Source organism: Nesoenas mayeri (genome assembly GCF_963082525.1).
Source record: "Nesoenas mayeri genome assembly, chromosome: 4".
NCBI classification, from domain to species: Eukaryota; Metazoa; Chordata; class Aves; order Columbiformes; family Columbidae; genus Nesoenas; species Nesoenas mayeri.
The window spans coordinates 5,931,921-5,953,742 of NC_137540.1; the positions used below are offsets into that span (position 1 = coordinate 5,931,921).

At 40.2% G+C, this 21,822-nt stretch overlaps 1 protein-coding gene across 1 annotated transcript in view; it reads right to left on the minus strand.

The window, feature by feature from the left end:
• Positions 1-21,822, minus strand: part of PPA2 (inorganic pyrophosphatase 2) — a gene marked incomplete at its 5' end in the record, with an annotated part of 33,963 nt that extends 12,141 nt beyond the window's left edge. The window contains 7 exons of the mRNA XM_080343335.1: positions 4,129-4,255; positions 5,457-5,543; positions 7,220-7,339; positions 9,269-9,322; positions 18,226-18,270; positions 19,951-20,015; positions 21,684-21,822. Of these exons, the coding sequence (XP_080199461.1) occupies positions 4,129-4,255; positions 5,457-5,543; positions 7,220-7,339; positions 9,269-9,322; positions 18,226-18,270; positions 19,951-20,015; positions 21,684-21,822 (637 nt within the window). The remainder of the gene's footprint in view (positions 1-4,128; positions 4,256-5,456; positions 5,544-7,219; positions 7,340-9,268; positions 9,323-18,225; positions 18,271-19,950; positions 20,016-21,683) is intronic.

The window sequence follows — 21,822 nt, forward strand, 5'->3', positions numbered from 1 at the left end:
CATGTTTCTGGTCACTAAAGCACCAAGGTCTAAAAAGAGATGGCTAATCACTGAAAATCTCTAGAGGTTGGCACAAACAACTGCTGCTAGCTCTCTGTCAAAGGAGTGAGCCAATGCAAACGCAGATCCCAGTTCTATCTGGCTTTACAAAAGAGAGCAACAAAGGCATTTGTACAAAACTACCATTTTTAGTACAACAGATGCTGCTTCTTGCAAGCAAAGCTAAAACAACATGCTTGCAGCAAGCTTTCTAAACAAGGTCTGTGGGAAGAGAGGACATATGTTTTTAATAACATCTTATAAACATTTACAGGAAGCAGCAGCTACATTCCATATAAAGGCATTTGGTGTATTTTGTGCAGCATGGTGTGAGGGGGTAGGAGGGGAGCCTTGGTACAGATAATTAATTTCTTTATATTGAATGCTTACACAAATCCACAATAAAGGTTTTCAGGGCCTCTGCTGCTGCTCTGCATATAAATACACTCACATGCAAGGATCTATAACAATATATGGTAGAAAGCATGCAATATGCTTTGTTTTTGCTATGTAGGGTTTGATCACTTAACTCAAAAGGCCCATCTTGAGTTGCACATTGGAAAGGAAGAATGGCAACACACCACAGTTAACTCTACCAGTGCCAGCAAATGGTAGTGCAACAAGACCAGTGGAAATCACCAGCTGCTGTTGAATACACCCAGGCATCTTTCCAGTGAGCAATGGCAAAAAAGGGCTGCTAAGATTCCAGGCCACTAAATCACCTCCAAAACACCATCGAGCATTCATGATTTCTCCAATTTGCTAAGGGAAAGTAAGATGACCTTTTGAGAGCCAGACTTTTCATAAGCTGCTTTAAACATGCTTTCTGATTCAACTGCCAGTGATTTTCAAAACCTCTTGCCCAACATGAAGATGCCGTATACATTTAGACCAAATTACAGCACAAAAATACACTCATCCTTTCTGAGTCTAACCTTGTCAAGCGCATTAGATACATATGTGTATTCCAATGTTTTTAATACAATCCAAAGTTTGAGATAGACATGCGGCTTTTCCACTCCAAGAATTTGCTGCTTCTCCTGGCCAGTTTTTTTACAAAAAAGCAAACCAAAAGGAACAATAACAACAACAAAGCAGCCAGGTCTATTATTAATATATCACCAAGATTCAGCATTTTGGTGTAGAGGGAACTTTTAGGCCGTTTCCCAGACTTGCTTGGTCTGAAGTTGCTTTGCTGGCCCGCTAATGGCCATCTGGCCTAGCAACTGCCTGAGCAGAAAGACAACACAGTGGTTTTCAGGTAAGCCACAAAGACAGATCTTACTGAAATAGGTAAATTTGAGGGTGTCCGGTTTTAATCTAAAAGAAACTTTCTCATACAAATACCTGCGTGTGACATACAGCTTGTATTTGGAGTGGGATTGTCCCCAGGCCCACCAGTATTAAGTGCTAAAATTTCAAACAGATTACCTTCCAAAGTCAGTCCAAAAAGACACTAAACCCCTGCTATTCCCATTGATGACACAGTTCCCACTTGAATAGGTGCTAAGCATTGCTTATCATTCCAGGGTATTGTCACTATAAACTGGAGTTTCTCATTGCTCTGTGTGAGAGAGAGTTCTAGGCAGGGTTTCCAATTTAAACCAGTATTTATCAATAAATGCCTGCAGGACACAGTACAGTGGAGTGCCATGAATAAACAATGAGAACTGTTCAGAAATTGGGACTGCTCAGTTTTAAGTTCTGTGAAGTCTCAGAAAAATCAATTGCACTTATGAGAACGATCACAATCCCAGAAGAAAAATATACAGAGTACCTGGGGTGTGCTTAGAGCATCAAGAGGAGTTAACATACTGCGTGGGCTCAGGATGGGGTTTGCAAGTAATCACCACTCTGCTGTCTCGGAATTATCTTTTCCAAATGTTCACTGGGGGCTGTGCACACACTGAGCTGAAAGCAAATGTGATGATTCTCAGTCCAATTCGAAATGTTCAGGAAATGATACAGCAATGGCTGGACAGACTTAGAAGGCAACACTTCACCTCATCTTTCCCTAGGAGGCCACCACCATAACACAGCAGCATGTCAATTATTGCAGGAAATACCAGTTTTATCTGTAGCTGCTATCCATTTATGCTGAAATAATTAACATTTTGGGGAAGGGGGAGAAGCAAGTATAAAAGGACATATTGTACTGCCTACTCCAACAGATTTGTTTGTTTTCCGACTGAAGAAGGATTGCTGTTAAACACTGCAAGCTAGTCATGTTTTACGAAAGCAGATGGGGGTTTTGTTTTCCTTCCTTGTTCTTTCCTTTTGTAAATCCTGGACTGCAACTCCAATCCCAAAGGGAAAACATATTAAAATGGATAAATTCTTCCACACTTCTCCAAACCTCAGAAGGACAGTTCTCTTCCTTAAGTTTTGCACCTATTCTCTGATAAGATACAAAGAGAAATCAACTACATGCAAGGGTTTGCAGGGCTTTTTTCCTTTTTTAAACAAGACTAAAACTCTTGCTACCCTCCCAAAAGTTGTAACAGTCATTACCTAAAAAATCAACCACCCACCCACCCACAAAAAAACCAAAGCACCAAACAAACAACAACAAAAACCCAGAGGGCTTTCAAATAGAGTTATTTAACCCAGTGGCATAACTATTCCCGTTTTATCCCTACTTAGTGGACTTCTTTTTAATTCTCTCCTCTACTTTTCTGATTAAACTCTCAGAAATTGCTATGGAAAAAAGGTAAGAGTTAAACAGAACAGTGTATAGAATTAAAGTGCTTATTACTTGTCTTTTAACTACTGACACTCATTTTGTATATCACTGCACATTACAGAAAGGTTTAAATTGATACTAACAGCAGACTATTACTTACTATTTCCTTAAGCTGAACTTCTTAGTCTCTAACTGTCAAAGTAGTTAGAGAGTCATAAACACTATGTAGTAATTCATATGCCCAATGATTTCAATCAGCATCAACCCAAGAGCTTCTTTTTCCTCATTTCCTCTTCTCCCCTTCTTTCCCCACAAGCCAAGTATTCTCCATGTGAAAGCCATCTGTAAGAAAACTCAGAATGAAGGGCCAGTCCAGTGATATACTTACTTTACATTCAGAAACCAGGAAAAAGCCTCAATGGCCGAGAAACAATTCCTTAAAAAGCTACTGGATAGCCCTATTCCTACAGAAAGGCCACTCTGTAACTTGGTGCTCCCTACCAACAAACAGGAGGCTTTGGTCATACATACCTGATGGTATGTACAGTCTTTGGTCTCGTAACAATCACTATGTTTTAGACAAACCTCCTCACTTAATTCTCATGATTCCCAGTAACATTGCTTTTGAAGAAGTGAATCCCTATTTATCAAGGGAAAAGCTGCACATTACCCATGCTGTAAAAACCTAACTCCCCGCAGATTAAACACGTCTGTACCATCTTCTTAACAAACAGCCTGCAAGCAGAATTACAGCTCACGTACTATTCACACAGAGACATTTTAGTACTCGAATTCCATTTGGATACCAGAAGTATGCTCACAAGAAGGACAAGTCTGGACAGGATATTTTCCCCTGCACAGCTAGTCATCATCAAGGCTGACATTAGGGTGAGCTGCATTAGCAGTTTACTTGGTGAATTTTCAAGCTAAAAGGTGACACCTAATCACACATATTTGGCAACAAACCCTGGACGTAATCCAGTTTTAAGTGACAAAACACCGGAAATGTACAGCCCTTTTCAAAATGTAACACAATGCCTGCAAATATAAAAGGAACAAACACTTTCAACAAGTAAAATAGCAGTGTGCTACATAATCTTTGGTGGGTAAACGTGTGCTACTACACAGGAGATAAGCCTGTGACTTTAAGAGGTCACTGAGGCAGTTGTGTTTCAGAAGTCAAAAGACTTTCTGCATGACAGGTCCTCTTGAAAATCCAACTGAACCTTTTGAAATTCTTAATGTCAAAGCACATATGCCCTCCTTGAAGGAAGCACCTGATTTAAACAACAACAAAGTCCTGCCTTACCACTGCCTGCCTCTTCTTGTTCTGGGTAGCCTAAACTCAGGTACCATTCTACTGTGCAAGTTGCTGACATAACCTGCATTAAGATAAAAACACTTGCCATGGATTTTCTGCGCTTCTGGGTCATCCACACTGATAGCAATTATCTTCCAATCGGTCTCTCCTTCATCAACAAGGGCTAAAACACCCAAGACTTTCACCTGAACAATCTCACCAGAAGAACGAATCTGAAACAGAACATAATGTCACAAGGATTTGGAAAATATGACACAGAAGTTCTCTTTTACTGTAAAGACAAAATAATTTCACTACATTTTTGACCAACAGCTAACAGAATCATAAGGCAGACTTGTAAACTCAATACAAATCTATTTAACATTACTAGTCTTTCTCCCAGCATTGCTATTCTTCAACCCTCAATTCTCCAGTCAGCATTTATTTAAGGAGGCAACACAAGCTAGAAAATTTTTCATTCTCTTCTACCCTCTTTCTCCCACACCTTCTTGATCTTCACCCCAAACTGCACGTCAAAAGTATCTCATATTCATTTAAATCCTTCCTGCCTCTTGACTCTCTACTCTCTCAGCTCCTGATCTTAATCTATCTCTTGCTGTTCCCTCCTCTAGACTCCAATATACACATATAAACACACATCCCTTCCTCAGAAATATCAGCACAATTCTTTTTTGTATTTTCTTGGGAACCAGCTAATACTCCCTTTATAACTCTTTCTGGATCCCTTGATATTCAGCGTTAGGCTCCTTTCCTCAAATAAAGACACCTTCACTGAGGTCATCAGTTGTTTCCCCTTACTTAAAATAACCCAAGAGATCTCTCTTCCAAACTCATCTATTTCATAACCCTGTCTTTCTGTGATACCACAGAGGACTGCTGCATTCTTTGCTTCCTCCAGATACACAGAATTTTATTTCTGTGAGCTAAACCTTTCTGCTATACCTGCTAATGATGTTTGCTGCACCTCTTTTTCATTCACACACTCTGGATCTCATAACTCTGCAACAGGTTCGTGTATTCTCCTCTAGAGAAGAGGAATCGACTTCTGTTTGCACCCAGGAGAAAATACAAACCCACCTCCTTAGTGGATCTAACCTTGTAATTTTATGTGCACGATGCGGCCATATTTCAGAAACCTACTCCTAGCTCCAGTACTGCTAACAGGATGGTGTTCTCTTATTTTCCCTTTTATGTAGTACACAGGCTTTACCCAATCTTGCTTTTTTTCTCTCCTTTTCAAAAATCTACCATTTCTTTACCTGTTCCCTCCCCAGATCCTCTATTCATATGTTTGTCATTCCCCGAGACTATTACCATCTTTTCTCGTTTTCCATCTGCCCTTCTCTTTCAAGAGTTGTTACCAGATTGTTAAATTAGCCTTGATAAATTAAATTAATCCTGATAAAGACAAACCTTTGAACCTATTTCACAAACATCGATAGGATCATTATCTCCACAACATCCCGTAACATCATCTGTATGGTTTGGATCTTCCCAGGTCTGTCAAATAAGAAAGAATTATCATTTACCAGCTGATCTGCAATTACGATTTGTCAAACCTAAATTATTAAAACACAAATAAAAGCATCAGCTTTCTGAGAACAAGCTTGCTTAATGGGAAAAGAAAAAACAAACAAACAGCCAATGGATTGACACTGAGGTATGAAATATTTCTCTGTATTTTGAGACGTGTACATTCTCAAGAACAGCCAACAGTTTAAAATCAAAGCAGCTTCTCCAGGAGGCAAGTTCAAATCCCTGCTCCGAGCTCTGTAGAAGCAACAAATCATAGCCAAGTTATACTAACTTAATTACTAGACCAGTACTTGTTTTGTCTCTTACTGGTTAGGAATAAGTAACTCATTACAAGTTGAGAAATTTTCCTGGTCACAATTTTGAGTCCAAAGAAATTTTGTTGAAAAGGTACTAGAAAACTTTTTTTACAAGGATCTACATTGTCACCTCCTTTGGTCCATGGCCAAACCTCCACCTCAAACTTGTTCTTGAGAATTTGACTGATACTAAAAGGCAAAAAGTCCTCTTGTGATAATGGAGACACTGAATTGGATTTTGTTTGTTACACCTACTAGTATAAATCTGCAGGATCACCTAAACTTTAACAACTGGAGGTGTAATAATCCAACCGGTATTTTCAAGTCATCACAGAAAATAAAAATTACAATTATCTCCAGTCCTGTCTGAGTCACAAGGTAACAAAGGGAGCTGAACATTTCTCCTGAGGAAAGTGCCATCAGTCCAAAATAATGCACTTTGTGCAGGAAAATATTCCAATATTTAATTTTGGTTTTGCACTAAGGCACATATGAATTTCGAAACATTAGATGGAATTGCTGGTTCCCAACTATATGTCCTCAGAAACTTTGTCTACTGAGACTGCTGACTGAATAAGAACTTCATTGCTATACTCCAGCACCTGCCTGGTATCTCCTCTTCAGGAATTAAATACATCAGCAGATTTTCAGAAATAAACTTTCATTGCTTATGCAGTTAAGTGTACAGAAAATAAATTACTCAAGGTCCATCATGTTCTTCAGTACTAATTTAAGTTCAATGTGTTACTCACAGAAATTAAAACAGTTTACAACTTTCCATTACACTTAAAGTTTCAGCCATTAGTTGAGCTTTTTCAAGGCTCGAAATTTTGAACATCATAATCAGTAAAGTCTCAGTTCAGAGAAAAGTTAACTAAGGCAGCTGACGTTTAATCTAAAAAAGAACAGCCCTTGTGTTGCTCTGTTAAAGATATTAAGAAATCCCAATTAAAATTTATGCTGCAATACATGAAAATACTAAATTATTTTGGTTTTTTTAAATGCCTTGTTTAAGCAGAAAAGTGCTACTTAACAAAATGTTCTTGAATGGCAGGCCATGACAGCTTAGTTCTGTCAATACAGTACAGAGATACAGACTAAAGATTCAAGATTTCTTGATCATTTAACTCTTTGCTGAAACACAGCACGTATTTACACCCACACCCAAATTCTGATCAAAATTTATGGACACAATAAAACTCAACATAAAAAAATCCTAATTTACAAATGTATTAAAGAGAAACATTCCTCTTGCAACTGATTTGCATTCAGGCAGTACCCAAGATTTACAAGGCAATTTACACAGAAGACAGAAAACTTTCACCATTATAACAAAAACGTTACCTGTGGGAGGGCACCATAATTCCATATACAACCCTTGTGAGGAAAGATATTTGCCACATATCGAAGCTTGCCTTTCTTTATATCTTGTTTAATGGGATTCAATGGCTCCTCAGTGGCAATCTAAGCAGATCATGAAAAAGAAAGAGACCAAAAGAGAATGGTAAAACGGAAAGCAATTCATTCTGTACCCAACCAGTTAGAAAGATCCATCTGGGAGCATGTGCTTGTTGTTTGAGAAGTATTAAAAGTATGATGGCCCCACTCAAAATCTCAAGGGTCATGTTCAAAAAGCAGTTTATTAAGGTTTTAAATAATGTGAAGTACGCAAGGAAAAAATGAATCTAGAAGAGAAAGTCATAAATTTATAAGCAGGTTGTCATGGTCAAACATAAATATTGAAAGGAACTTAAGTTGGAAGCTCTTGCACTTTATAGTAAAAGTTCAACAGACATACAAATAGGTGGCACAATTTCTTCTGACAATGGGGACTTTGACAGCAACAGGTAAAATGTTTCATCTTCTCACCCCCAGTTCGTTGCTCTCCTACTGCATAAACTCTCCCCAAGAGCTGAGACAGAGGTTCTCAAGTTTCTGTTTTCACACTTGATTCTACCTGTTTCTGGTCATAATTTAACAGTGAAGACCTCGAATATGCCACCTGGGACTTTGACAGAAATGGAGCTCAGCAATGCTTTTTCTTGATGTAAACCAAGATGAAGACGAGTAACTGACAACAGCAGACAAAAAGTCTCATAAAAACCACCTTCAGTAAAATGAAGGGAAGAACAAAAGAAATATAAACAACTGATGAGCAGGAGATCTGACCACTGGAGGTGTAACTGTGGGAAACATTAATCCTAAGGCAAGGTTTAATTTCCTACAGGGAATCTCAGCGAAGATGCCGAGAAGACCTGGTATTAGCATCTTACCACACTTTGGACTGAAGGATTGCCAGGACACAACAGGAGGCAAGACAACTGCCATAATGATTAATTCAGGAAGTTTCAAGTATTTTAAAAGTTATAGATTAGAGAACTACATCTGGCTCTTTCAAGCCAGGAAAATCTAAACCCACTGATTTCTGAACCTAACAGGACAGCAAACTTCCCTACGCTTGACATAACGTGCTGAGAGGAGGGAGAGCAATCTGACCTTTACACAAAGAGTTCAAATAGTGTTGTCAAAGGGAAACTCTGCAAAAGAGAACTCAGTTTCCACAAAACAATCATCATCTTAAAATACAAGGTAAATATCCAATGTAAACCTGCTTGCAGAATAACAACTGTGGTGGTAAACACAGTTCAAATGATTTTCCAACATCATGGAATGGAGAAAACAAAATTATAGAATAACAGGCTGGGAAGGTTCTTCAGTGTTATTTTTAATAATCAAAATACTTAACAGCTCAACAGCAAACTTCCTTAAAAGTACCTAGGAGCATGCCTAAAATTATTACAAATGTTCAGTAAGATCAGACATATCCTGGTGAGATCTGTTGCTTCATGAATGCTACAGATGAAGCATTACCCAGCTCCAACATCATAACTGCAGAGGAACAATTCACTAGGCTCTATTTTTAAAATATCTCCCTGCAGGAGTAGATACTTCCAATCAGTGAGGTCCCCAGGTATTTTTTTTGGTCGCAAGGAAATGCTTTTTCATTTGAAACTCCATTTGTCAGCACACTATACATCAGAAACGAGAGGAACTGTTCTGAGTGCAATGCTGTATGAACAAGCAAGAGTAAACCTAACGTTGGACCATGTCCTGCAGGCCAGTGCACTAGGACTCTGCTGCAGGTGTGCTGCACTCTGCAAAGGGCTGTCAAGAAGCAGTGCCCATCTGCAGAAGAGAAACTAAATTAGAGCCTCCACACTTTATAACCACGAGGAAAGTGTCTGTACGCACAACTTCGCATTAATTTTTTAATAGGTAAATTTCATGTGTAAAGAGAAATCCACACTCTGATTGAACTCTGACTATTGGAAGCCACTGCATTGTCGGAACTTTCATAAATACCTATATAATCAAGGTAGTTTTCTTCATTACCTCCATTTTTGCATTCGTCCAACGAGGCACTTCTACAATCATATTAAGCAGGACCTAAACCAAACAAAAGACAGAAGTGAAAATAAAATCTACTTGGCAATTAGTATTTTACAATAAGACAAATTCTCTCCTGCACATTCAGCAGCAATATACATCACATCTCTCTTCCAGTTGCTTTTACCTTAAGTAAAATTCACTTAACACAACAATATTCAATCTCCTTGGTTCATCCTTCCCCCATCACACACCTTTGAAAATACGAACAACTACAAGTAGTGGAAATCTACATGATGTTTTTCATTTGTTTATCAATATTAGTCTTCAAAAATATTCAGAAAGGCCATGGAATGGTTTGCCACAAGGCAGTGGTTCAGTCTACTCCTCAAAGAAGACTGGATGTTTCTATGGAACAGAGTCAGCTTCCCTCAAACACTGAAAAGGAAAATGTTTCATTTTTTCCCTTTAAGACTGATTTTTTTCAGGCCCTCCACTTTTGCCTCATTCATTTTTTTAAGTGCAACCACCACTGACAGTTCTGATTCTCAGTCAAATCTGGCTGAAGTGAGGCAAAATGAATCCACAGTTGATGGCAGAGGAAGGACATGGGCACAGACACCTCATGTTTGTGTCAGTCTTCTTCCTAACAGGAACAAAGTGAAAGTTGTTTTAAGAAGAAGGTGGGAATAAACCTAAAACATGAGCTTTCATGCTTTTAGAAGAAAAAAAAATGTTAATTATGAGCTTCTTACTGAGGAGGTTAAAGCGACATTTTCCAAAGAGAAAAACTCTATGTCACTGTCATATTGTTTCTTCTTCTGAAGCTGTCAAAAGTGAAGCACTCGCAAGGATCAGAGTATTAATCAAAATGGGTAATTTGAACAAACCACACAGTGATGCCTACAACCTATTTTCTCCTAGATTACTAAAATAACCCCAAAATATCACATTATCTGAGACATATCTTCGCAGGCAAAGAAAACTTGCATTGGCGTTAAAAACCACAACAATTCAGGAAAGACAAAATATGTTTTTACAAAAGTTTACAGGAAAAAAATACAAATCTGAAGGAACTGAAGACTTGCACTGAGTCTTTAGCTACACTGCAATTAAGGCTCCAGCAGACTCTTAAATATTTGTATTTTTGCCCCTTGTACTCTGCAGCTTCAACAAGTAAATACCATTACCAGGGTCAATGCCACAATCTGATTAAAGTAATTCAAATGGTTCTATGATCATCTCCTCCAAAAGAAACCTGGAACATGGAACGCAAGAAAGCGAAGGAAAAATCACAACTGTCACTCAGCGTTTCTCCCATGAGATCACAAGCCATGTCATCCTGACAGCAAATTCCCAGTAACTTTAAATTAAATTTGCCATCCATAAGTACTGTTTGCATACTGCAATCAGTGGCATGTCAGATGGAATCACTCTTCCCAATCAGGTCATAACCAAATCAAATGAAAAAAAAAAAGGGGAGGGGGAAGTGCTTCAGATCGGTTTCATAAAGTACACCTTATGGATATAAGAATGGTTGAAACAGAGATGTCAACACTAAGGAAGCAGACAGAACAAAGCAACATGCATGCAGTAGCAGGTAAGGGAAGGGCTGGGAGCGAGCCAAATAAAGCCTGCACATCCATCTGAGTAACACATGGAAAAAAAATGCACAGCATGAAAGCCACGGCTGACAAGAAACTCTTAGGGAACTGCCAAGCAGGTCAAAGAAATGTTCTGACTGGTAGCTACAAGCAGAAAACTTATAAACAACTCCTGGAGTTATACACTGTATCTTCTCCTCCATCAAAATCCTGTATTTTTGTTGTTTAGATGCCACTGTACATTTTCCTGACCATGTCTAATATAATGGCTCCAGTAGCCTGTAAATCTTGGGTTTCACTTTAAATTGGTCAAAAGTTATTCCAGGTCTTCATCAAAACAACTCTCAGGGCTGGACAACAACAGGAATGAAATGAATACAATGCTGCTCTCAAAAACAACAAAAAAATCACTTGGATTTCACTGGGCTCTAAGAGCAGCCCTTCATAATTTGTGGTATCAATCAAATGTGAATTGTCAAGAGTCTTAAATCTGACAGCTGGACAGGTTAATTTGTATGCAAAAAAATCCCCGAAAGTACTCTCTCTAATGCTAAGCTGCCACCAGCATTTAAAAGAGATTAATAACTTCATGTAGTGCTTACATTTAAAAATAAAAAGTTTTATTTATAGGGCAATTGCGTTTTCACAGTGGTGACACAGGATTCACTGGGGTGGAAAGGAGAGCACATACTAGATAGATTGACAGATAGAGAGTAGTATATTCCTCTGTTTTTCTAGGGTTTTTTCCTCCTCTTTCCTATATGTTTCCCTCCTTGCCTAAATATCATCCAGGAATTTTTCCATCACTCTTATTTTCCCAGACCAATCACCTATTTCTTTCGACCACTTGGATGTTCTCCCCCATCCCTTGCTGCAAAACCGTCCCTGCCTCAGCTGCAAGCAGAAATGCACGTGTCAGACACCACCTGTCTTCACACATTAATTACCATCTGCATATGCCATTCATTGATTAATTTTGGGTGGTGAATTCATCTGGTGATTGATGTTTTTATCTTTATTTTGAATCAGTAAAGCAAAAAATTCCACCTCACCAAACCCCCAAGTGAGCAATTCTACCCCCTAAAGCAATGGCGAGACTGTTCCAACAGGCCTTTGACATACCTTCCGGTGACAGAAAAAGAAAAAAAAAGATCTCTCATGAAACATAAACTATTGCTTTGGAAAGTTTACCATTTAACTGCCTTAGAATGACAGCAGTCAACTGGTTTGCCTATGACATCGCTGCGTGCTGCAGTCCAGATTTAATCCAACCTCACGAGGACCTAATGTAGACTCTATACCAGGGCAGATGGAGTGGTTCCTACACACCAGTCTCACACCAACTCTGCTGATGGTTCCTTCAGAATAGGCTCCTGATTCATGCAAGAAAAGAGGAGGAAAATGTCTCCTAAATTCAGAAAAAGGGACAGAATCCATATGCTATGGGAAGTGACCTGACAGAGCCCAGAAGGACTTCCAACTCATGGTATTACACAGCTTGTCTGACTTTGGGTTAACGTGAATGCAAGACAGACATTTGTACTTATGTTCTATTATATCTCGAAGAAGTGATGGAAAAAGAAAAATCCATTTGCCCAACACAGAGAAGAAGTGAATTTCCTAATTCCTAAAACCAAATATGAAAATCAGCAGAAAATTACATCAGAAGGGACAAACAATATGTCTAAATGATACCCTTTATTTCCTAAGAACTACGCATTACATGGGAACTCAGGTAAGATATAAATAAGTGTTTGCTTAACTGGGGTGTTTTCTTTAACACTGCTTGGCAACTGATTGCATTCCATTTCAGTTGAACATCATTTTTCATGTATCGTGCTATCATTTTGCTGAGACAAGCAAAACCACCTCTTCTTCACACAGAGAACAGGACCAGTTTTTGTTTTTTGAAATAAGAAAACCACAGAAAGGTAAAAAGATATACAAATACACTTCAACGTATTCATACGCAAGTGCTAATATCAAAACAAGGAAAATATAGACTGTTGTGCCCAGGTAAACTCTGAGTCAGCACTGTCTCCACTAAGAGCGATGGATAAAAATAACTGCTAGCTCTTGCTGTACAGATTCTTATAGAGGATAACTCCATTTCGACCAGGATTTGTTATTACAAACCTGAATATCACAGGAAGAAAAATAAAGTATGTACATTTCTGACACTATTTTTACAACCTTCCTCCCATATACACTTCTCAGAAACAATTCTTCCTTACCTAACTTTCCCTTTCTTGTTCAACTATTTCCTTTCCCAGTCTTCCCAAGTTCCTTAGCCAGTGCATTTGAGGGGAGGGTTTTGAACAGGCACCATTTGCCCAAAGGTTGCAACACTTAATGCTCAACTCCAAAGGTTCAGCTAATTTGAAGCAGAAGTGGAGTAACCTTTGCACAGCAAGGAAAGTCACAAAACAAGAGAGGTAAGAGAGGAACAGAAACTCAGTACAATTTCATAAAATGACAAACATCACCACTTTTTAAGGCCTGACTGCCATTCGCCATCACCCTTGCATGACCAGGAGAAGAGCTAAAGCTTGCAATTGCTTGAATCATTTTTATAGTAGAATGCTTAAAAATCTGAAAGCATTAGAGGCAGCATTTGGGGGCTGCTGAGCATTTCACAGAGAAGCTCTGAGCTCACTACACAGATAGAAGAAAAAGCACTTATCATTTCCATTTCTTTTCTGTCTGCTCATTTGCAATCTTGCAGGGATTCTCATCAGCCACCAACTAAACATGGCAGCATGCACCTGAGGACTAATGGGAACAAACCAGATGATCTGCAGTCCAGCAGCAGTGTGAACAAAGGATGATGTTTAAAAGGAAAAGAAAAAAAGAAAAAAGAGAGAAGGAAAATAAGTACTGTCATGAAATATACTCAGAAATAAATACAGAGGGTCTTGCTTATAAAAAGAGTACTCATGTTACAAGCATTCCCAATGTAACACTTGCTATAAGGCATTTCCCAATGAAAAGAACAAACCAGATGCTAGTGACATCTGGAGATCAAATATACTGTATCTAAATAAGAAGTTAATGGAACTTTTCCAGTCTAAATTAACATGCCACATAGCAAAAAAAAAGGAATGTAGGGCCCAGCATAAATGCAAAGTGCCTGCAGCCTCTTCATAATGTACTTCCCTCATGTTATAGTGAAAAGGGAATCACGAATACTGTGTAAGTTTTTACCCACAGGCACCCCAGAGGTGATGTCAGGTGTATTCTCTGACAAAGTAATCACAGGACAAATTCACCTGCAAAACTACTCAGTGTACAATCATGACATAAATGAAAACAAAATCACCGACTTTCTCAAGTTTCATGAACCATTTAGTTGAAGTTAAGCCTGATGAAATCACTGACACAACTTTCCCTCAGTAAACCAACTCTACTCCAGTAGATTCTAACTGGACCATTGAGTGACGATTACTTCTGGTCAAGTTCAAGCATCAGGATGAAAACTTCACTGATCATCTAAAATTTGGAACACATAAAACCCTGAACATACATAATGGACACACTACAGCCCATGTTACATATACCAAAAAAAGGTCGAATGTGACCAAAGAAGGTTATAGAGGCTGTAGGTAGTACACACAATACAAAGTACAAAGTTTGCACCTGTACTGCATTGGAAATAATGACAGCTTTCCCTTTATCATGAAACGTACTGACTTCATTGTAACTCTGACACCAGTTTTGAATGCTTACAAGCGCAAGGCCATCTATCAGATCACCTATTCAGATGACAAGATCACTCTGGTGACCCCTTATATCTCGCCTAACTATTTACTTTATCAGAAATTTTTTCCTGATAAAAGCGATTCAACTCAAGTCCACAAGGGCACTCCAGCACTGCGCAACCCACAGGATGCAACAAAACAAAACTCGCCTTGTTTCTTTGTATTTTTTTTCAAATGCGCTTGTGGGTGTCTGCTAGTTAGAGGACTATAATCTCTACATGCTTGGACAGATTCCTTAACCAAGGCCAACACTTGAAATAAAACTTTGTATTCAAGAACACCTGGGTGCTCTGAATGAGATGACATGTGAATAGTTTACCAAAGACACACAATGACAAGCAGATTAGAAACCTTTTCACTATACCAGGGAAACAACATGTCACATTTGTCTTGAATAGAAAACTATGACCTCTGCAAAATTTCTTCCCGCTAGAGATGGAAGACCATATTCAATAATCAGCCTCTGACAGTTTTTACTGTAACCACAGTGGGAACATCCATTCTTCCAGACAGAGATGTAAAACTCTTCACACCTTTCACTTTCACAAAGATTTCTTTCACAAAGATTTACTTGGGCTCGAGTGGCTTCTGAGTGCTTGCAATGCTTAAGACAAAGCAGAGGTTCAGATTGCAAGCTGGTAATAATTTTGAGAATGAAGCTGAATATGGTTTCTTTCAGCATAGTTTCTCCCTCAAAGTACCTTCTCTCTAGTCTTCAAACAGCCAAAAAACATCTGCTAAATCAAAAAGATCAGCTGTCAACAGTGGCTGCAAACCTAAAGTTAATTGAGATCTGGGAAGGTCTAACAAAGCGCAAGAAATGGCTGCAGTACTGAGAACGGTTCATACAGAAACACCATCGTGTTTGCCTTACAACTACAAGCAGGGACTGCAAAACAGCTAACAGAGACTTGTACCATGTGCACTCCCTTATCCCATGAATGTTGAAAGCTGAAAGTCTTCTACCTTGAGACCTTCTTTCCTGGTATCAGGAATGCCAAGAACAATTTAAAACAGATCAGACAGACTGAGGAAACTCATGCAGAATTATCTTCATTTTCCATAGCTAGACTGCTATCTGATAAACACCAGTTCAGAGTAATTTAGCATGCATGCTTAAGAGGCCTTGCCCTTGTTGAGAATAACAAATAATTGTCACCCTAAAGGAACAAGTTTTGAAGATGCCACTGTGTGTCCAGGGCAAGAGGCACTATCATATTTGAATTCTGGCCGAATTCAGTGCAAGTACCAACTGAACACGAGGTATCAGAAATAGCCTTTGCATCCTTAGACAAGAGTAAGGGGTACACTGCTTCAAAGGTCTTCAGAAATCAGTAGGTGGCATTAAATTGCTTGTTTTCCCTTTATCCCTTAAGATAGGCTCTCTCTACATACAAGCACACAGGGATGTGTTTCCACCAGGCCCAGGTAAGAAGAGCTGCTGAAGAGCCCAGTATAAGAAGAAACTGCTTTCCTGAATACAAAGATCCGTCTATTATTTTTCTTCTCCCCGACTCCCAAAGATTATGGTGAAAAAGGGTTTTCTGAACTATTTGCGTTCTCACATTTCACTAAGTAAAGACCAAGCATGTTTGGGAAGCCTATAGCCTGCACATTTGTTTGCATCAGAAGCCCATGAAAACTGGAATGTACGTTTGCCCTTGCTCATTTTCTGTAGTTTTATTAAACCACAGTCCAGAGCTCTCTCATAGCAGGAGTTATGTGAAGCACGTCTGGAGTCTGCACTGGCCCAGGAAGCAAGAGCTGCTCAGTGTCACTGGCATTTTTGCCCCCTGCTCCATAGGCTGATCCAGAGATCACAAAAAGAGTACTAGAAACATGGTTTTCAACAAAATAACATGCTTCCCACTACACAGACAAATGCAGTTTTGAACAGTTTTAGACACTGAATAAAACAGACTTTGCATCTTCGTACCCAGCAGGTTTTGTCACAGTATTCATAAGCAGGTAAGAAACAGAATACCTGACTTCCAGCAAGAGCAGTAATTAAGAATTTATAGAACCAGAGAATTATTTTGGTTGGAAGAGACCCTCAGGATCATCGAGTCCCACCTAACCCAACTCTAGCACTAAACCATGTCCCTAAGAACCTCGTCTAAACGGCTTTTAAACACCTCCAGAGATGGTGACTCTACCACTTCTATGGGCAGCCTGTTCCAACACCTGACAATCCTTTTCATGAAGAATTTTTACTAATATCCAATCTAAACCTCCCCTGGTGCAACCTGAGGCCATTTCCTCTGGTCCTATCACTTGTTACTTGGGAGAAGAGACCAATCCCCTCCAACCTCCTTTCAGGCAGTTGCAGACAGCGATCAGGTCTCCCCTCAGCTCCTGTTCTCCAGGCTGAACAGCCCCAGCTCCCTCAGCCGCTCCTCATCACACTTGTGCTCCAGGCCCCTCACCAGCTTTGTCGCCTCCTCTGCACTCTCTCTAGTACCTCAATATCTTCCTTATGATGAGGGGCAATGTTGCACGTCAATGATTTTTGATAACGACTACCGGCACATACTCTTTATCCTCAACAATTCATCTTTCAGACACAACTCTGCATCTACTTAGTATTTAAATGGGCATCAAGCAACAGGAAATCTAACAAGTGTTACCTAGGCAATGTAGGCTGAATTAATCATAGAGTAAAGAGAGAGGAAATACATAGTGCAGGACTGCGTGGGGACTGCTGCACAGCATAAAATCAGTGTACCATGCACTAGTTGCAGAACTATGAGAACTCAGACAGTTAGGACAGTTCTTCCACATCAGACGGGTAGTAACAGTTTTGCAATATGACTGGCCAAACAGGTAAGAGAAGTCAAAGATGGGGACACACACACTGCCACATGCCCACACAACACACCAGGGCCTTAAAGCATAGCTTCATTTTCTTTACTTTTACTTTCCTCTACTAAGTTCTACGTACTCCTGTGCCAGGGAAAGCACCACAAAAATGCTACATTTTGGGAAAAGACACTTGCATAAACAAATCTTGTTTCACAGAAAAAGTCTGAGCAGACCTTCCGTTGTTTGACTTCTGTTAAGCTTAGCTTCAGGGCTGGTTAATGCTGAACTGTTAGCAGATGTGATTTTTCTCTCTTTGGGCTTCCCAGATGAGTACAGAAACCAGTACATCCTCAGTTCAAAAAGTCTCAGTCTGATTTTTGCCTGAACATACTTAAGATTTCTGAAGTTTTGTATATATACCAAAGATTACTCACAGTCAGAGCATAATGAATATTGCATTAATGGAGGTTTTATTGCAAATGTTTCTGAATGCAACAGCAAAAAAGATAACATATCTACACTGCAACAGTCATAATGAACCTTTCAAAGAGTGGTATAAAAGTGTTTGCCTTTGAGAACATCTTGATGAATAAAAGAATGCTGACACTTCTGGCTCATTCAAAGAAGAGAATATTAAATCCCTTTAAGCCTTCTCCTCCTAAAAGACTTGCATTTGAAGATATGTCAACTATATTCAGTGAGAGCAAGTTCGCTTTGCAGAATAGCAAAGTGACGTTGGAAATGAAATACAGGGAATAGTTAAAATTTTTTAAAAAATTTAAAAAAAGCTTAGTAATACCTCAGTTCCAATAGTCTTTGACCTCTTTGCAGGAATCTCTTTATCCTATAGGGAAAGAGAGAAGTAAAGAATTTTATAAAGAACACTAGAGAGCAATACAGTATTCACATAAATATAGACAACAGTAGTTTTCAATGCAATTGAAACATCCCTTTGTGAGCATAAAAGCCTAAAGTATAACTTTTAAAACTAAGTACTCAGTTCCGTTTCATTGTGAAATTACAACCATCCAGATGTTAACACACGAAGATGAAAATGTACAAGGACACATCCACTTTCTCCCAGGTACTAAAAAATGTAAGCAGCAATTTAGGCCTGTCCTGAACTGAATAAAAACACAGTCATCCTTCTGCTTGGTTGAAAAAGATAAAAAACAATATAAATAAAATCGTTATAGAAAATAAGGCCGGAGTTATCCATCATAAAATAAAGCCCACATAGGCAGACTAGAGGAGGGAAAGATTATAACACACAACCCCTGATGTCTTCCTCTTGCAAAGAAGGCAAAATTAACAGAGACCTTCACAATGACTCCCTTTCCTGCTGCCCGCTCAGGCGCTTACGTCCTCTGGAATGCTCTTTCTTTGCTCACACACCAAAATGAAATCCTCTCCACATTGATCAGACATCACTATACTACATTTTGATCTATAGAAAAATCAGACTATTATCCACCCCTCCAAACCTCAGACTCTAGATGCAAGGACAACAATGCCCCAGGGAACGTGTGATGAAAATACCCATTGCTTTTCCAGCAATAGCACCCGCTGAACAGAGCATCTTAGTAATGACTCTCTGAAAGAGACCTACTTCTTCCATTGACTAACATGCTTAGAGTCTGCTGAACAAAAAGGTTTCGTGCATATTTTTAATCTCCCATTTTAAATAATTCAGGAGATTGGTTCATTAGTTCAGAAGTCTCAATCTGAACACGTTACAACTGCTGACCTTTCTCACCATTCATATCAGCCATAGAGACCCAGGAACAAATCAAGAAAACAGCCGAAACCTTCCCAACCTGTTTGTGTAACAAGCATGCCATAATAAGAAAACCTAAGACTAAACCAAAGACTGGCAGTTCCCACCAGTGACACATAAAACAGGCGTTTCATTATTGCTATAATGAAACTCCAGGGAGTGTGGCTAACAAGACGTGAAAGTGCTCAGCTGCACCTCACACCTCGTAATTCTCCAAAGGTGCGATTACCACTTCTCTCTTGGGCATTATTGTTGGCGTCCAATTGTAATGCTCCTTTTGGGAACTAAAGAAATACACCCTGAGTTACATTAAGTGTGTGCTGTACAACTCCTACTGCAAGGAAATGCACACTTTTAATTGCAGATGTAGAAAAATACCACTTTAACAAAAGTAACAGTAGAAAATTAATTCAAGAGCACGTAAACACAAACCTAAAACATACAGGAGAACAATCACTCGGCCCTAAATCACTTGGAGACTTAAAGATACACCTAGGCTTGTCTACACAGTAGTCATCATGTTTCACTGCAAGTTACTGAACTCAGCGGAGAAAAACTGGTGGAGTTATCACACCTGTATTACATAAGGAATCAGCCTGAGTTAAAATTGTCCTTTCTGGTGCTATACATTTATCTGTTAATTGTTCAAAAAATATAAAAAATTAAAATTGCATTTTTACCTGAAGAATTTTCTACAAAACAGTTATCATTTAGAAATTAATCGTATTTCAAGGCATAAAGACATACCTCTTTAGATCCAGCAAACAGTGGAATGTCATGAAACGGGGAAATATATTTACCCTCTGCATTCTCTGGAAAACAAAACAAAAAAATAGCATTACGAATCTAAAGATGTGCCATAAGATGTTGGTATTGCTAAGTACTATTATGCATTATAGAAATGTATTATATGCCACTATTATGCATGAGTTGAACTTTTGCTGAAGTTTAATTCCGAGGACTGAAAAATAACCTACATGCAGAACCAGAAATTTGATTGTTTCACAAGGATTCATTAGAATCAAAATTGTTGTTTTAGTATTCAATACCACACTTCTCTTCTGACTACCTAGCAATACAAACTATGAAAAGACGACCCTTTGATTCCCTTTTCTTCTCCTCCCTGGCAATACACAACCATTAAGGGAGGAAAAAATACCAATGGATCCTTTCCATAAGTAATCAGTGAATTCATCTGGGTTTCTAGCAATGCTGCCCTTGTGAATTCACCATGTTTCTAACAAACTGAGTTTCGTGACCACAAAAAGAAAATCCCCAACTTAGGAGGCCAAAGTCTAGTCAAGAGAATAAGTGGATAATCGAATAACTGCTGAGGCCCTAGAAATGAAACACCACGCCTCAAAACACCAGAAATTGACATTAACTAAAGGGAGGCCCAATCTGCACCTCAGCCTTGCTCCCACTGTAGAAAGGAACAAGACTCACCGGAGTGGGTGGTTTAACCTTTTCAAACTACTCGGAAACTTTTCAACGTATCAAAAGGCCAAGTACTGCATCGAAACAGAAACATCAACACCACCATAAGGTACTGACGCACTTCAAGGAGTTTCTCCTCTGCTAGCACCCCTATTCACACTAAAGAAAAAAGCAGACAAGGGATTTCATTTAGCTTTGGGCTGTACTTGAACCACCTCAGCAAAGAGGAGTACGTGGCCGTTGTTTTTGCAACTCCTGGAAGCCTCCCAGATGCTCCTAACAAATAAAACCACGTTTAGTGGTGGGCTGCTCATTTCTATTAACTGAAGTGACGTTCTCTAGACCAAGCCCTGCGCTGGCAGCTCCCCAGGGATGGAGCACAAGGGATGTCTGGTAGGATCCTGCCCACAGGGCACACGACTCCTCCGCTTCCCTCACACCAGCAGACGTCAGAATTAACCGCTTGTAAGTCAATGGACCAAAACCACTGGCGGAGAAGCGGCGCACAAATAGACAACGTTGCTAACAGAATGTGTAATACTGAGACTGCACAGCCCCAGCTCTCACTGGGGCGCTGCCCGTGCCCCCCAGTGCCGCTCACTGCCCCACAGGCCCCTGGGGGCTGCGGACCCACGTTTTGGGTGGCAGCCAAACACAGGGACAGGCCTGTCAGCACCGCACAGGTGAGGTGAAGCCAGGGTGTCCCAGCCAAGGCTGCCCCTGGGGTCCCAGGGCACCCCCTGGCCACTGTGCCCAGGATGCCCTAGCACTGCATCCCCAGCACCTCCGCCCCAGCAGGGACCCTGGGGAAGGGCACAGCATCCCCTCCAAAAGCGCATCTACCAGGAAATCCCCCGTCTTTCCACACAGAACTGTCCCCCTGCAGCTTGGGGGGGGGGGGGGGGGGGGTGGCTCAGTGGCGGCACCTCAGCCAGCCCGAGAGGCCTCGGCGGGAGCGGGGAGCCGCCACCGCCTCTCCCCGCCGTGCAGCTCACCGAGGCGGGGCAGCAGGCGTTTAACGGAGCCCGGGGGCTGCTACTTACTAAAGTAGAGGCGGTAATCGGGAGAGTCGGGCCGCCCCCGCCGCTCCGTGCCGTACCGGGCCATGGCGCCGAGGCAGCGGCACGGCGGCCGCCCCCGCCCCGCCGCCAGCAGCCGGACCAGCCCCGCCGACGCGCGCAT